Below are 18,389 nucleotides of genomic sequence, written 5' to 3' on the forward strand. Positions count from 1 at the left end.
ACCCAATTTTGTGCTACCCATTAAATTTATACTTATTTTTTAAAGAAAGTTTAACTAATACCCAAATTTTGGATAACTTTAAATACAAACACTTTTCTCTTCTTTTTTAATGTTGTTTACTTCTTCTGTGTGCTTAAAATTTCTTCTTCTTCTTCTTCTTAGTTACAAAATGAGTTTGTTAAAGTTGTTGTTGTTTTTGACAATTTGATGGTTAAAATTTCTTCTTCATGATATTTGAAAGTTATGTTTCAAATTTGAACTCATTTGGAGTAGATTTAGGCATTGAATCGTGTATTGGATTGTTGAAATTCGAAGAACAAGTTTATATTTCGGAACTTAAAATTCGAAATTTCAAGTTGCATTCAATAGATAGAACTACTTAAGATTCGATTTTCTGAAGTTACATTTGAAAGATAAAAGAACTTCAGATTTGATTTCTAAAGTTGCATTGAAGAGATTGAACTACTACAGATTCGAATTTCTGAAGTTGCATCTAAAAGATAGAAAAACTTCAAATTTTACTTCTAAAGTTGCATTGAAGAGATTGAACTACTTCAGAATCGAGCTGGTACACTTTTACAAAAATTTGTGCAATATAACTATAACTTCAATGGTGATCCTAAAAGTGGTATTTATGAAAATGCCCCAGGCAAAACAGTAAAAATTTCATGGATGTGCTATTTGGTCATCCCATTTGACCTGTATCCACTCTTTTAAAAAAGTTTTAATTATACCCAAATTTTTGAAAAACTTGAGATACGCTTTTCTCATATTTTTTTGTTGCTGCTTTTCTTATTCTCTATATTCATGTCCCATGTATCCAAGAGTTTTGTTGCTGCTTTATCTATGTATTCATGTCCCATGTAGTATTCAGGAGTTTTGTTGCTACTTTATCTTTGTATTCATGTGCTAGACGTTTGGTTTCTTGTGCTTCTTTTTAATTGCGAGACATCATTATATGTTGTGTTTAGAGCTTCTTCTTCTTCTTCTTCCTCTTCTTCTTCTTCTTCTTCTCCTCCTCCTCCTCTTCCTCCCCCACTTCTTCTTCTTCTTCTTCTTCTTCTTCTTCTTCTTCTTCTTCTTCTTCTTCTTCTTCTTCTTCTTCTTAATTGCAAAATGAGCTTATTAGATTTATTGTTATTTTGATAATTTGATGGTTGAAGTTTGTTCTCTATGATATTTGAAATATATATTTTCAAAATTGAGCTTATCTAGAGTAGATTTGGGTGTTGAACCGTGTGTTGGATTGTTAAAATTTGAAGAACAAGTTTATGTTTCAGAACTTAAAATATGATTTCTAAAGTTGCATTGAAGAGATAGAATTACTTACACTGCGAAATTTCTGAAGTTGCATTGAAAAGATAAAAGAACCTAAGATCCGATTTTTTGAAGTTGCATTGAAAGATAGAAGAACTTCATATCTAATTCTGAAGTTGCATTGAAGAGATAGAAGAACTTTGAATCCCGAAGGGTAAATTTTATAAATTTTTGTATAATGCGGGTATAACTTTAATGGCGGCCCCAAAAGTGGGTATTTGCGCACATTGCCCGGTAAAATAACATCAAATAGTCGTTGTTAGATAGACGTATAGACTATATAAACTTTAATAAGGTTTTGTAGTTGAAAAAAAAAAAGACAGCCCGGTGCACTAAGCCCTCGTTATGCACGGGGTTCGGTAAAGAGAGCATATCCCTTAAATTTTTTAACTTAAACAGTTTTATAATATATTAAAATTTAGCCAAATGAGCTTCTTACTGACACTGCTTTTTCTTCTTATTTATAGGTTTGAAGTTTTAAACAACCAAGTTAGCCAAGTTTTTTCTAAATTCTTTTTTGGCAAAACCTGTTTGTTTATAGATTTTATCCATATTTTGAAAATTTTTAAAAATAAAATTTTTGAAATCCCAAAACAAGCTCTACACCTACTTTTGGCTCAAACTATTACCTTTGAATTTTTTAACAATTTCAAAAATTACCCCAAACTTTTATATATTTATAAAAAAGTGCTCTATCTATTATGACCCAACTAATCCACCAGCTAGTTACTATCATTTTTTGGGACCGGTGGATCCTATAATACTATTGCAATTTGACGAATTGTTGTAGCTAGTGATTATGTTATTAGCAGTTGATATTAAAATATCAAGTTATAGTTTTGGGATAGTGTATTATGTAGTTCCTTATAAAAATGATGATCTTGTGCCAAACTTATCTATGTTCAGGACTATAGTTTGTGATAATGATAATGAACGACATTAATGAGGTTCTGCATATACATAATTAGCAAGTTTATTTGTTTGGTATTGTTGGGCATTTTTGATAGTTTTTAGAACTTCTGGATATAAGTCACATTTCATATTTTCTTAAAAAATGAAATATGTTTTAGAAAATGATGTCCAAATAGATTTTCATCTTCAAACCAAACTTGACTCAAATCAAAATTTTGAGAATCTATGACCAAATGGTAAAAATAGCATGGGCTAGCTAGTTTTCGGACTGGTCATTTAAAAATAACCACTATTTTGTTACAACACAGAAAATTCCAGCATAATATACTGGAGATCGATGCACCTATGTATGAACTTCTAGCATATTATGATGGAACTCCAACACGCGGAAAGTTTCAGTATAATATACTGGAGATTGGAGCACTGATAACTACAGATTCTAGCCCATCTTATACTCCCTTTTGCTTAAATTTTGGATAAAAAATGTGTAGAAGTATTCCCAAAATTAACTTATTGTGCTTGTTGCAGTGTTTGGTCAAAATGAGGCAAGAAAGTCCTAACCAGCTCATAAAGGAGTGAAACCTGCACAAGTCCAAAGGTGAGCTAAAAGCACTGACAACAAAGAAATAGTGCGGCCGCGGAAGTTGAACCGCTGAGGTGAACATAATTACGCTCTCAGCGGATTGAGGTTCAGAGAATGCAATTTTGGGCTCAACAGACACTAGGGGTGTGCATTCGATTTATCGATTCGATTTTGACCCTTATCGATAATTACTTATCGATTATCGATTTATACATATACTTATCGTTATCATTTCAATAAGGTTTCGATTTTTTCGATTTCGATTTATAGATATTTGGGGCTTATCGATTCAGTTATCGATTACACCAATAAGAAAATTTGATGTTCCTTAAGTATAGAATAACTTAAGATAATTATAGTAACAACTGTTCCTTCTACAGATAGTAACATAGACTTTTTTTGCTCTCTCTTTTACATTTTTTTTCCTTTGCTTGACTGTTCATTTGACCAGAAAAGTGTCAGCACACTAAAAACAAACATAACAAGTTACAAATGCTTTTACAACAATCAGAAGTCACCAACCATCTACCAACTGATAACAAACAATCTCAAATAAAATGGACATACTGTCAAACCCTTTAGTGACAGGCTAAAGCCACAGAATCAAACAATCTCAAATAATTTTAATACACCTACAATCAGAATGTTAAGCGCAGAACTGTTCTTATGAAAATTATGCTGGATGAACATTGAACACAATAGAGATTAGAGCGTGCAATTGGACCTGCAACTCTTTTTCTTGCACAGAGCAATTTTAAGACACCAAGCTTTAAACTTGAAAGAAATTAAGAAAAATATTAATAACTTTGTAATACATCACATTCTTTTACAAGTATATTATTTAAAATGGAGAACTTACATAGCAGCTAATAAACTCTAGCAAACATCGTCGGTGGAAGCCTCTTTGTCAAGATTAGTAAAATCTAATAAGAATATACATTAACAAGTCAAGCAATTAATATATTATTTAACTATCTTAAGAAATACAATAAAATTAATTAAAATATACATACCTTCCTTTAGTGTCTCGAGAAAATCTAAATCTTCCTCAACATTTACAGGAAGCGATTCACTTCGAAGCCAATCTTGAAGGCACACTAGAGTTTCAACCAATTTAGGAGTTAATGAACTCCTAAATTGGTCAAGAATACGCCCTCCGGTACTAAATGCACTTTCAGATGCCACACTTGAAATAGGAATAGCAAGCACATCTCGAGCTATCTTACCAAGAATAGGAAATCTAGGTGAGTTCACCTTCTACCAAGCCAAGATATCAAAGTCCGGTCTTTCATTTTCAGGATCTTCTGCAATATACTTTTCTAATTCTGTTTTAGAATCTACACCTCCACTTGCAGCTTTATGTTTTCTTATTTCATCTAAGAGTGCACCTAATCCAGTTGAAGTTTCCATTATGCTGAATAAAGAGCTTGGTAAAGAGGTAGAAACTTTACCACCAGTATCTTTTGAAACCGACTTAGAGACATACTCATTAAACAATGAACTCATATAAGTATGAACCTCTTTTTCAATAATTGTCCCTTAATCATCTCCAAACATCTTCTTAAGTACAAAACTAATAGTAGTAAACTTGTAGCAAGGATCCAAAACACAAGCAATGAAAATCATTTTGTTTATTTTTTTTGGTTCACCCCAATACTTCTCAAATATTTTCCACATACTTAATGTCATCTCACTCAAAAGTTTATCTTCAGTTGTTATTAATCGATTTAAGTAAACATCAACTTGACCAATTTCAATAAAATGGGCATTCGATGTTACATAAAGTGACCCGGACACCTTCAAAGTGAGATTATAAAATATTTCAAGAAATTGTGCAATTCTCTTTACCTCATCCCAATCAGTTCTTGTAAGAATACCTACAGGCTTTCCATCTGAAATGGCATAAAACATAAGATAACGTTACAAGTCGGTATCACGATCAGAATATTCTTTAATTGCACGCTCATATTCAATAGCCCTGCTCAACATCAAGTAGGTGGAATTCCACCTTGTAGGAACATCTAAGCATAAAGACTTCTTGACAATATTTTCACTTTCACAACATTCCTGAAACTTCCTCAACCGAGCAGGAGACTGTCTAATGTATCTGACTACATATCTAACATGAGCAATAGAAATACTTGACTCTTTTAAACCATCTTTCACAATACGATTTACAATATGTGCCATTCATCTCATGTGAAGGTGTTGACCATTCATGGAATTGGTTCCCCAATCATCTAATTTGTCAGACAACTCTCCACGGTCACATCATTTGAACTAGCATTGTCAACTGTGACAGTGAAAATCTTTTGCAAACTCCACTCACGTAAATAATCAATAATACACCTTGCCATATCTTCACCTTTATGACTAGTAATTGGAGAAAAGTTAATAATTCTTTTATGCATAATCCATTCACTATCAATCCAATGGGTTGTGATGCACATATAGTTAATTTTTTGAATAGAAGTCCATGTATCAGTGGTAAGACTTGCTCTTTGACTTGTTCCTTTAAAAAACTTCATTAATTTATTTTTTTCCACATTAAAAAGAGCAAAACAATCTCGTGTAACAGTAGTACGGGAAGGAATATAAAAACAAGGTTGTGCCGCTTTCATAAAGTTTCTAAAGCCTTCCTTCTCAACAAAATTAAATGGAAGTTCATCAACAATCACCATACGACACAAAGCCATCCTACACTCTTCTTGGTCAAATTTCCATGGAATAAGTCCACCTTTATTACCCCCATGTAATGTTTGAAATTGTAATAGTTTTTGACCTTTTTCAACTTTATAAGGATTCTTTGGACATTTATCGATATGACTATTCATTTGTGTCGTACTTTTGCCTTTGTCTCAAAATATTCTTGTACACAAAATCTACATGCATATTTATTATTTCCTTTAGCATCAACTTTTTCTTCAAAAAAATCCCATATCCGAGATCGTTTTTTCCTTTGTTTTGTAACTGTCGAGTGAGTAGTTGCAGGCGTAGACTCGGAACCTCTACTTTCATCAGCACTTTATCAATATTATCATTTTCAGCCATGTGAAGTGAATGAAGAATGTAGCATACAGTCTTAAATGAATTGAATGAACCAAAGCAAGACGAAGTCAGCACTCCTCGCTCTTGAATCTACATATCAAAATAAAATACAAACCTTGTTTTACATTGTTGCCTTAAGTAGGTTTTGTGTTTTCAATTCAATGACTTGTTGAGAATCGTTGTTAGTGTGTACACTTATATAAAATTAAGCATTTGTTCAAGCATCACGTTCATAGCTTCTATAAATTTAGTAATTTACCCTTATCAAACAGAAAAAAAATTACTGAGAGAACCTATTTGGAGATAGAGAATTACCAGATCTGTGGGAGAAACCGAGAAAGGAGGAATTTTGAGTGAAGAAAATTTGAGGCTTCAGCTTTAAAGGGGCAGAAGAAGAACAATTCTGCCAAAAACGTTGAGGCTTGAGCAGAGCTTGACTATTGAGGAACTTTAGATTCTGAACTGAAGCAGAAGCGGCTCGCCGGTGCTTGAACTGAACGGGTGAAGTCGTGACTCGTGAAGAGGAAATAATAGGGTAGAGGAAAATCTTGAGGAACTTCAAAAGGCAGAAGCGGCACCTGAACTGAACGGGTGAAGTCGTGAAGAGGAAATAATAGGGTAGGGAAATTAGGAAATAATAAGGGTATAGGAAAATGGAAATAATAAGTTAGGGTAAAGGAAATGTTATATAGAATAAGGGTATAGTTATCTTTTTAGTATAGCTTATCGGTTTATCGATAAACCGATAACCGAAGTGGACAAAATCAAAATCAAAATCGATAACTCGATAAGAAAATTTTCGAAATTGAAATCGATAAACCGGTAACAAATAATCGATTCGATTTATCGATAAACCGATTTGAATGCACACCCTTAACAGACACTGCTGACCGCGGTGAAATTGCGCGGCAGCAGAATTATTGTCGTGGCCGCGGTCCTAATTCAGCTGAGGGCAGAAGTTAGAAATAGAGGAGTGCGGTTTTGGGCTCAGATGGAAAGCGCGGTCCGCAAACTTATTTCGTGGCCGCGGTTGAAGACTACGTTGAGACAGTGGATTTTACGCTCCCAGCGGAACCAAGTCCAGACCAAGCTCAGAAGAGAAGAAACGCGGTCTATGCTTGCTTTTGCGCGACCGCGAAAGTCCCAGCTTTGAGGCGCTCAATTTTACGCTATCAGCGAAAACTCCGTAGGGGCATTTATGTCTAGTAATTTCATCTGTGTATAAATAGATCTTTTTAGATTTTTAGGATATCTGTTGTTTTGTAGAGCACGTGAACAACCACTTTTTGCTTTTTAGAGTAATTTTAGAATATCTTTAGCAATTAATCTTAGATTTTACTTCTGTAATTACTTTTTATGGCTTATGTTTCATCTCCATCTTTGATTTTTTCCTTGATTATAAGTATCTAAACTCATTAGCTAGGGTTGTGACCGAACCCTAGTGTGGGTATTTAATGGATCTTCAATTTTAGGGCTTAATTGTTTATGTGTTAATGATATTTAGCTTGATTCATGCTTTAATTGTTGAATTGGTAGTTGCAAATACTGATTTCCTTTTTAACTTAGGCTCTTATTGAGAAAGAGAGACTAAGTCTAGGAAATTTAGGCTAACAAGGAGTTGGGGTGCATTCAAGAGATTGATAGCCCAATTAAAAGGTTAAACCTAGAGATAGTAATACCCGACTTAAGCCAATCTTGCTTGCATTGTTTGAACACCCAATTGGGCTTGAGAAAGCCAATTAGGGAAAAGTCACTCAAACTATCAAGAGGTATAGAGTGAGTAATATTGTGCAATGGTTATATCATAATCCCAATTATAATAAGTTCACCCTAAGTTTTAGACCCCGTTAGATACCCACCTAGGTGTAAGTTATTTTCCCTAGTTCCTTTTTATCAATTGAGAAAACCCTTACAAATATATTATACTTAGATTCATTTCAGCATTCATTAGCATTAAATTACAATATAACAAACCCAAACATGTTTAGAAGTGAAATTAAGAACAACGCACATAGCTAGATTGGATAGAAACCTGATTCCAAACCAATATTAACTTTATGTGGATTCGATTCCGACCTTTCGGGTAAAAGCTACATCGACCACTCTTGCCATTCTATAGTGGTATAGGGTTGGAGCTGATCACTTTTTGGCACCGTTGCTGGGGAGTTAAACGATTTTGGCTATCTATCTGACTAGTTGTTTGTCTTGTTGTTCTTTCCTTCTGTTTTACTAACTTGTGTGAGTTAATCGATTCAGGTACAAAATGGCAGACAATGATACTATCAGAAATGTTATCCTGGGGGAGGAGGTAGATGATAATGGTTGCGATGAGTTGCCTTTAGTACCTCAAGGTAAAATAAGAGGCCGCGAGGCCAATGAAAACATTCTAGAGCCCCCACCCCCAGCTCCTCCACGAGTAGCTCCGCGGGTGCTTCCAAATGAAGGGTACGCAAGTGCAACTGTTTCACCTCGGATCCGAGCAGACAATTTCTAGATTACAAATGTCATGCTAACCTTATTAGATCAAAGAGGGTACTTCACAGGTGCTCCCCATCAGAATGCATATAAACATCTTAAGGGATTTGTGGATACCTGCTGGGGTAGCAAGCAAACAAATATGTCGGAAGATGTATTAAGATTGAGATTGTTCCATTTTTCACTTATAGGGAAAGCTTTGGACTGGCTCGAAAGACTTTCCAACCATTCCATCACTACGTGAGATGAGTTAGCCGACAAGTTTATAACTAAGTTTTTATCGCGGGGGCATATGGCGACATTGAGAGATGAGATCCTAGCCTTCAAACAGGAACCTAATGAACCACTTCATGAGATCTGGGAAAGATATCAGACGATGGTTAAAGAATGTCCGAACAATAACACGACCGAAGCAATAATCCAACAAACATTCTACTGTGGCATTAACACGACCAATCAGTGTATAACAAACCAGCTAGCAGGGGGAAACTTTATGAACACGCCTTATTCTGAGGCATGTGAGATTTTGGATGACATGGCAGATACTTCCTAGGCTTGGCAAAGTTGAGCTAATATGCCACAAGGTGATTCCACTGTAATTCACCTGCACAATGAGCTCCACGACCATGGCGAAGCAATAGCAGAGTTACCTACAACAATGAACCAGTTGGAAAAAGCTCAATTGCAACAAGTTCAAGCGCCAAGGCAAGTAAACTCCATGGAAGGAGTAAACATGTTGGTCAACAAGAGGAGACAGTCTAATCAACAAGTGCAAAACAATCAAGATCAGTTTGATCAAGGTGGTAGTGGCTACAATCTGTATAATGGGTATTGTGAGCAAAGTTAAGAGTATTGTATGCCAACAACTATCAAGGACAACAGGTCAATGCTCCAAACCAACAACAACAATGGAGATCACAAGGAAATAATCAGAATTGGGGCAACCAAGGTTAAGGAAATTGGAACAATAACAACAACAATTCCAACAATTGGGGGAACAACAATCAGAACTGGGGCAACAACAATAATTGGGGTGGAAACAACAATAATTGGGGTGGAAACAACAACCAAAGAGGTTGTAATAATGGTAATCAAGGTAATCGGGGGCCAGCATTTCAAAGACCTCCAATGTTTCAACAACCTAACAATTCACCTCCTTCTCCGTCCCAAGTTCCAAGTTCGTCAAACAATGAGATGGGAAGGATTGAGTCGATGTTTGAACAAATGATGAAAAAGAACACCGACTCCAATGCCCAATTGGCATCCCATAATACTTGTATTCGCAATCTAGAGGTTCCACTTGGCCAGATTTCGCAATCCACTCGCCCTAAGGGGGCACTACCTAGTGACATGATAGTACACCCAAAGTGCGGGAACAATAACCTTCATGCAATGGCAGTGACCACTAGGAGCGATATAGGTGGTGAATCAAGTACCTCCAATCAAAAGGAAGTTGTGAGTGATGATATTGAAGTCAAAATGATGATGATCCTATAGTTGTTGAGCAAGTGAGTGATGAGCAATTGGATGGTGAGGTGAGAATTGATATTCAATATATTGAAGATGAGACTCAAAATGACATGAACTCATCTAGGGAATACGCAATTGACATGCCGGAAACGGTTATACCTAAAGCCAAGGCTCCTTTGCCAAGGCCTCTTCTACCTTACCCTCAAAGACTTGCAAAGTAGAAAAGTGAAAACCAGTTCAAGAAATTTATTGAGATGATGAAAAGTTTGTCGATCAATGTGCCCTTTGTGGAAGCTCTTGAGCAAATGCCGGGATATACCAAGTTTATGAAAGACTTGGTAACTAAAAAGAGATCTATGGATTGTGAGACCATCAAAATAGCTCATCAAGTGAGTTCTATTGTGCACTCGATGGCTCCAAAGCTTGAAGATCCCGGAGCATTTACCATTCCATGTACCATTGGGAGTGCGGATTTTGCAAAGCCATTGTGTGAGTTGGGAGCTAATATAAATTTTGATGCCTTACTCCGTGTTCAAAACTTTGGGTATTGGTCAACCGAGAGATACTTCCATGAGATTGCAAATGGCCGATAAAACAATGAAGAGGCCGGGTATTATTGATGATGTTTTTGTCCGGGTGGACAAGTTTATTTTGCCTGTTGATTTTGTGATTCTAGAATGTGAAGTCGACTATGAGGTGTCGATAATATTGGGGAGACCTTTCCTTGCAACATGAAAGGCATTGGTTGATGTGGAAGCAGGGGAGCTCACCTTCCGGGTGGGTGACGAAAAGGTTGTCTTCATGTGTGTAAATCAATGAGGCAACAGAATAGTACTGAGGTTTGTTCTTTTGTGGATCTGGTGACGGAGGTGATAGTTGATCACACGAGTGCCATGATCAATGTGTAGGATCCTTTGGAAGCAGTATTGTTGAACTATGATGTGACCGAGGATGAAGACCGGGTAGAGTTTGTCAATGCCTTACACGGAATGGGTTCTTACTCCTATGAGCCCCGTAAACTCTCCTTGGATCTTGAGAACAAAAGGACTCCACTAACAAAGCCCTCCATCGAGGAACCTCCCATGTTGGAGTTGAAGCCTTTACCTCCACACCTCAGGTATGAATTCTTGGGCCCTTGTTCAACTTTACATGTTATTCTTTCTTCTTGCCTTGCTGACGTGCAGGTAGATGCCACCCTTAAGGTGTTTCAAAGAAGGAAGAGGGAAATTGGATGGACTCTAGTTGATATTTGGGGGATAAGCCCCGCCTTTTGCATACACAATATTATACTTGAGGAAGATGCCAAACCCTTCAAGGAACATCAAAGGAGGTTGAACGAGGCTATGCAAGAGGTTGTCAAGAAGGAGGTTATTAAGTGGCTAGATGCAGGGGTCGTATATCCCATCTCAAATAGTTCATGGACTTCATCGGTCCAATGTGTGCCGAAAAAGGGGGTATGACTGTGGTCACAAATGAGCAAAATGAGTTGATCTCTAGTAGGACTGTCACCAGATAGAGGGTATGCATGGACTACCGGAAGCTGAACAAAGTGACCCGCAAAGATCATTTTTCATTGCTCTTTCTTGACCAAATGTTGGATAGACTTGCTGGGCGTTCCTACTATTGCTTTTTGGATGGGTACTCAGGTTACAACCAGATTATAATTGCACTAGAGGACCAGGACAAAACCACCTTCACATGTTCGTATGGCACCTTTGCATTTTCCAAGATTCCATTTGGTTTGTGTAATGCACCGGCTACCTTTCAACGGTGTATGATGTCTATAATTACTGACATGGTGGAGGACTTCTTGGAAGTGTTCATGGATGATTTCAGTGTTGTGGGTGACTCGTTTGTAGAATGTTTGGGTAATCTTGACAAAGTGTTGGAACGATGTGAGGAAACAAATCTAGTGCTTAATTGGGAAAAGTGCCACTTTATGGTCGAGGAGGGCATTGTCCTCGGCCATAAGATCTCGAAGAACAGTATAGAAGTGGACAAAGCAAAGATTGAAGTGATCTCAAAACTCCCTCCTCCTACTTTCGTCAAAAGGAGTGAGGAGTTTTCTTGGGCATGCGGAGTTCTACCGAAAGTTCATCAAGAACTTCTCCAAGGTAGTGAACCTCTTGTGCAAATTATTAGAGAATGATGCAAAACTTGTATTTAATGATGAGTGCATGAAAACTTTTGATCTTCTCAAGTAAAAATTGACAACCACTCCCATTATTATCGTACCCAATTGAAGCTTACCTTTTGAGCTCATTTGTGATGCAAGTGATGTTGCGGTAGGAGCGGTCTTGGGTCAAAGAGTAAACAAGATGTTTCACCTGGTGTATTATGCAAGCAAAACAATGAATTATGCTCAAGTAAATTACACGGCGATGAAAAAAGAGTTGCTAGCAATTGTGTTTGCCATGGAGAAGTTTAGGCCTTATCTCATGGGTGCCAAGGTGATAGTTCATATTGACCATGTTGCACTCCGCTACTTGATGACAAAGAAGGATTCCAAGGCTCGGTTGATGAGTGTCGCGCCCCTTTTTTTCCCTCCGTGGAGAGAAAAGTCCAGGTTCCGATGTTCATGGGGGTAATAACTCATTTCCTTTTGGGATTTGAGTTTTTTAAACAGTCGCCACCTAACGGATTGTGGTGCGTTAGGGCACCTAGAGCGATTAACTCTTAGACTAGTTTGCATTACCAAATATTTAGGGTAGGGCTCGAAATAACCTTGAGGGGAAGATGTTAGGCACCCCTCTTGGTCCACAACGGTGGGTTCCGACTGAACTTATACTTATGAATTAGTCCTTTTAACAAATAAATAGTTTAAACATGTTCGTGTAAATAAAGGCAAGTTTTGGACATTGTATGACACAAGTAATGAGACAAAAGGAAAAGACTTGAACAAGTTGTAAACACAAAGAAAAGTAAAGTTTAAACATTGCGAAAGAGGGGTCCTAGGTTGGTTAGCCTGCAGGATCACCCCACATGATGCCCGGTAATCACTCCTCAATTAGGGGTTACATGTGACATTAGCGCGTAGTCATCATATCCTTACTACCCAATTCCCTCCCCTTGGTCATAGCCTAAAGCGTTCTAGTAATCTTGATAAAATATCTTATGCGTGAACTGCCCGTCCCTTTCTTGTGGCCTTGGAGGTATTTAGGACCTCTAATTTAGGTAGTTCTAGAACTTCCTAAGGTTTTAAAGGATAAAAGTCTAGGCGTCAATCAAAAATAATTAGGACTGCATTTAAAGAGAAAAAATTACAGGCTCACAGTCACCTCCACAAATATAACAAGTAAGTGCACGTCTTCAAACAACAGTCAAGTATTTAAGAGACATCATAGAACATGATATACAAGTGAGCAGGGATTATACAACATTAAGTGTCAAAGACCTATTAACTTGCCTACTGAATTAAGACCTGAGAACGTGAGCAATTTGAAATAACAAAGCGCAGTTTTATAGTTGCAGAATTTTAATCGCCCTAGAGGCTTGCCTAAACGCATAATAGTGTCATCCTAAAAACATGGTATCTATATTGATTAGAAATGTTGTAAAACAGTAAAATAATTTTTAAACGACAACTTGAGATCCTAACAGTATTAGTTTAAGGCAGCATTTGAAAACTTATTAAGAAAACGGACAGATTAATTAAACCAATTCAGAGTGAACAAACACGAGTTAAACTGATTTATATAACTAAGCTGGTTTTAAGTTCTATTGACATGATTTCTATTAGAGGTGATTTTAACCCTATAGGCATGATCTCTATTATTAAAAGCTGACTTCTGAACTTATAGGCATGGTTTCTAATATTGTGGAAGTAATGCAAACATAGCAGAGTTCCAATAGCCTCAAATGCCAAAGTTACATAGCCAATATCATGTCTAGGTGTGTCAGAGTTCCCTAAGGACCTCAAGGATCCCGGGCAGTGCTCACACCTAGACTAGTTTGCATTACCAGAAATATAGGGTAAGGGCTCGAAATATCCTTGAGGGGAAGGTGTTAGCCACCCTTCTCGGTCCACAATGGTGGGTCCCGGCCGAACTTATGCTTATGAATTAGTCCTTTTAACAAATAAATAGTTTAAACACGCTTGCAAATAAAGGCAGGTTTTGGACATTGTATGACTCAAGTAATGAGACAAAAGGAAAAGACTTAAACAAGTTGCATATATAAAGAAAAGTAAAGTTTACGCATTGGGAAAGAGGGGTCCTAGGTTGGTTAGCCTACAGGATCACCCCACACAATGCCCGGTAATCACTTCTCAATGAGGAGCTACACGTAACATTAGCGCTTAGTCATCATATCCTTACTACCTAATTCTCTCCCCTTAGTCATAGCCTAAAGCGTTCTAGTATACTTGAACAAATATCCTATGCGTGCACTACCCTTCCCTTCCTTGTGGCCCTGGAGGTATTTAGGACCTCTAATTTAGGTAGTTCTAGAACTTCCTAAGGTTTTAAAGGATAAAAGTCTAGGCGTCAATCAAAAACAATTAGGACTGCATTTAAAGAGAAAAAGTTATAGGCTCACAGTCACCTCCACAAATATCACAAGTGCACGTCTTCAAATAACAATTAAGTATTTAAGAGAAAATCATAGAACATAATATATAGGTGAGCAGGGATTATAAAACATTAAGTGTCAAAGACCTATTAACTTGCCTACTGATTTTAGACATAATAACGTGAGCAATTTGAAAAACAAAGCGCAGTTTTATAGTTGCAGAATGTTAATCGCCCTAGAGGCTTGCCTAAACGCATAACAGTGACGTCCTAAAAATATGGTATCTATATTGATTAGAAATGCAGTAAAACAGTAAAATAATTTTAAACGACAACTTGAGATCCTAATAGTATTAGTTTAAGGTAGCGTTTGAAAACTTATTAAGGAAATAGACAGATTAATTAAACCAATTCAAAGTGAACAAACATGAGTTAAACTAATTTATCTAACTAAATTGGTTTTAAGTTCTATAGGCATGATTTCTATTAGAGCTAATTTTTACCCTATAGGCATGATCTCTATTATTAAAAGCTGATTTCTGAACTTATAGGCATGGTCTCTAATATTGTGAAAGTAAAGAAAACATAGCAAAGTTTCAATAGCCTCAAATGCCAAAGTTCCATAGCTAATATCATGTCTAGGTGTATCAGAGTTCCCTAAGAACTTCAAGGATTCCAGGCAGTGCTCGCACCTAGACCTTTTCTCAAACAGTAACTAATTTAGGTGTAGTGTGAGAGGCCAGCTCTGACATGCCAGAGTTTAGAGAGATCTCAAGGCAGTAAACATGTTAGAGGGGCAAAACCTAGTATTCTAAGAGTAAAGTGAGAGTTCTTGACATAGTTTTGTTTTGAAAATAGCACAACGATGACTTTTAGAAGTAGAAAACATTTTTCAGAAACAATAAATAATTTGGTGGTAAAAGACAGTTCGAGAAGAGTACCAAAACAACAAACAATCAATTGGTCATAAGAGACATCCAGATTCAGAAAAGAACACTTAACAAACAGATCTTACATGGGGATAAAGGGATTGGGGCACATAAGTCACATTGGGTACATGGATAAGGTATGGAGGAAACATATAGTCAACAAACTGTATACAACACTTAGGATCTTGAAGACTCAGCAGGCTAATCATGGATAGTAAGTAGTTAAGGCATAGATAATAGTTGGCTTATCTTGAACAAGATTAAGCATACAGTTGGGACATGCTAGGTGAAGATGTAAGCAGGAAAGAGTGCAGAATATAAAGTATGCGTTGAACAGGACAGAATTTTAGACATGCTAGGCAAAGAAGTAAGCAGGAAAGAGCACAGAATATAAGGCATGCATTGAACAGGACATAGTTTAGACATGCTGAGAAAAGAAGTAAACAGGAATACAGGTTGAATTCATAACTGATGAACTATTGCAGGAATAAAACACATAGGGTTTGGATTTCAAAACTTGAACTAGAGACATACCAGTTGAATAAAAGAGTGTAAAATATAAAGAAAATAAAGTTCCAATATCTAGCCTTGGCTTTCAGTCGGCTAGATCAGTGAGTATCACAAGTAGCAGAAGAGAAAGAGAACTTTAAAGTGTAAGGAGTAGTGATTTTTTGAACTATGTCTGTTGTCCAGAACTTAAAATAAGAGGGGGTTTATATAGTAATCAAAACCTTAACAAATAAGGTAAGAGATCAATTAAGAAGAAAATCAGCGAAGTTTGTGGAATCAATCACATATGTAAATCAGCAAGTCCTTCCCTTAATCAAGGGATAATCAAATCAACGGTAAAAGCATGCTAGGTATTTAAGGAAAAAATCAAATAAGGTTTGGGTATAGAGTAGTTAATTAGGGGTAAATGAACAGAAGTTTCAATTAAGGAAACAATCAGTAAGAATCAACAAAAATACAAACAAGGCAAGGGAAAATTAATTAAGGCATGCAATTCAATCAAATCGAATAGAGAGGTAAGAATCGAAAATTTAAGGGAAAGTGTTCAAATCAAACCAGAAAATAAGGAATTCAGAATAATCAAAGGTTCAATCAAAGAGAGAAGTCATGAAAGAGTCAGCAAGTTTAGCATATAAAATAAGGCAAGACATGAATAGTCAAGAATCGACACATAACTTTAACAAAACAAAAAGTTAAACGACACTAATTCAATGAGAAAGATACAGGTCTTGACATGAATAGTCTGGATGAACACAAGCATATAGAATCAATGAAAGGGTTAAACTAAGAAATTCAGTAGAAGAACATTAGGACAGGAAAATCACAAGAAATCACAAGAACCCAAAGCAAAAACACACTCAGATGTACCAGTACTCAGAAACCAAATGAAGAACCCCAAAAAATTAGGGCTTACAGTACAAGCGCGATAAGGTTGCAACAGACTTATAAAATCAGTCAAAACAAATGAGAAATAGAAGATTAAATACAAAAAGTAATCAAACATTTTGTAAAAGAATTTTCGGAAACCCTAGTTTAGAAAAAGATGAAAATCACTTGAAAATCATATGGTTCTTGTAAAGAACCTCAAGGTTGTTGTAAAACTCACATGAAACAAACCCAGATCATCATAGATCTGTACAGATCTAAGAGGTTTAGAAAAGAAATTAGGGTTTCGAAGAGAACAACACAGAGGTGAAGAAACATGCTAAGAAACCCATAGATCGTAGTCAATATAGGACGATCTTACTCGAAATCGAACTGGAACAGCCTGAAATAGGAGAGAAAGGAACCATAGATACAAGCCAACTAACCCTAGTCCCTTGAGGGCCCTGGAGATGGCAAAATTAACGTGAGGGAGGCCATTGGAGGCCTGAGAGGTGGTGAGAGATCATCGTAGATAGCCATGGGCGAGGGTTAGTGAGGTTTGATTAGGGTTAGGTTTGAGAGCTTTTGAGAACATAGATGGGTTTCAGAGCGACAGGTAGTGTAGAGTATAGGGTTTGGGGGGTCTTTTGGGTTTATTTTAGGAAGGCTCGTTTGTAGTCGTTGATCTTTATGATCAACAATCGAGATTAAAGGGTATTCGGGTCGGTTCGGGTCTTCAAGGTTGGGCTGGGTAATTTAATTAGGGATTGGGCTAGTAATTAGGTTAAATTGGGGCTGAAATTGAAAATAAAATAGGCTAGATTTTAAATAGCCATTTTAATACTATATAATTTATATAAAAATAATAATAAATAATTTCTAAAAAATACTTTCGTATACTAAAATGATTTAAAATAGTTGTTTAACATTTTAAAAATATAAAAGATCATTTTATGCACCAATAATATAATTATGCATTAGTAGGGCTATTATTCCAAAGATATGCAATTTAGCCTAAATATGTAAATGCAATTATAAAAAATGCACTAAAAATATTTAAACAATATTTTGGCATAAATAAATAATTTAGATGACTAAATTGCCACAAAAAATAATTTGAAGGATAATTATTGGGAATTTTATAAATAAAAAAGAGAAGAAATAAATCAATTTGGAGCTTTTAAAAAATATAGAAAAATTATAAAAAAATGCTTATGCATGCTTATAACTGCATATGTGTTATTTTGAAAGTATATATATGTATTAAAAATATATGAGGAAAAATTGGGTATCAACAGCTGCCCCTCTTTACCCAAGAAGGATGAAAGAGTTTTCGGGTAAAGAAATGATGGTCAATTTTGACCGGACGAGATGTTTTGAAAGACAGAGGCTGGATTCTGGTCTTGAGTTGCGTACATATCCCTAGTTTTACAGGAATCAGGTCATGTGTAGTTCTGGATTCATTGGCAGAATATACCGATGAAGTCATTGTAAGAATAGACACGGGATGCAAGAGTGGCTATGGTGAACAGTTAAGGTTTGAGATAGTTGAAGGAACTGGAGTGGGTCGCTCCTGCTAGAATAGCGATTGTTTGCCGATCACCTACAGATGAAAAGATGTTGCTGACATGTATTTGTGCAAAAATTTAATCATGATGCAGATTCCCTTTGGACCATGAAGGTTATCTTTGGACGGTTAAAGATGACGTCCTTGGACCATGACGTCCTAGGCCATGAATTGTTTAGTAAGGGATTCACAGGCCATGAAATTTT

At 36.4% G+C, this 18,389-nt stretch overlaps 1 protein-coding gene across 1 annotated transcript; it reads right to left on the reverse strand.

The window, feature by feature from the left end:
- Positions 1 to 4,351: 4,351 nt before the first annotated feature.
- On the reverse strand, positions 4,352 to 5,002 carry LOC138872778 (zinc finger BED domain-containing protein RICESLEEPER 2-like). The gene is made up of 2 exons (XM_070151194.1): positions 4,750 to 5,002; positions 4,352 to 4,704 (listed from the first exon to the last, which is right to left on the reverse strand). Exons 1-2 carry the CDS (start codon positions 5,000 to 5,002, stop codon positions 4,352 to 4,354), a joined length of 606 nt encoding a protein of 201 aa, XP_070007295.1.
- Between the last annotated feature and the right edge of the window lie 13,387 nt (positions 5,003 to 18,389).

The sequence above is a fragment of the Nicotiana sylvestris genome, chromosome 7 (assembly GCF_000393655.2).
Source record: "Nicotiana sylvestris chromosome 7, ASM39365v2, whole genome shotgun sequence".
NCBI lineage: Eukaryota > Viridiplantae > Streptophyta > Magnoliopsida > Solanales > Solanaceae > Nicotiana > Nicotiana sylvestris.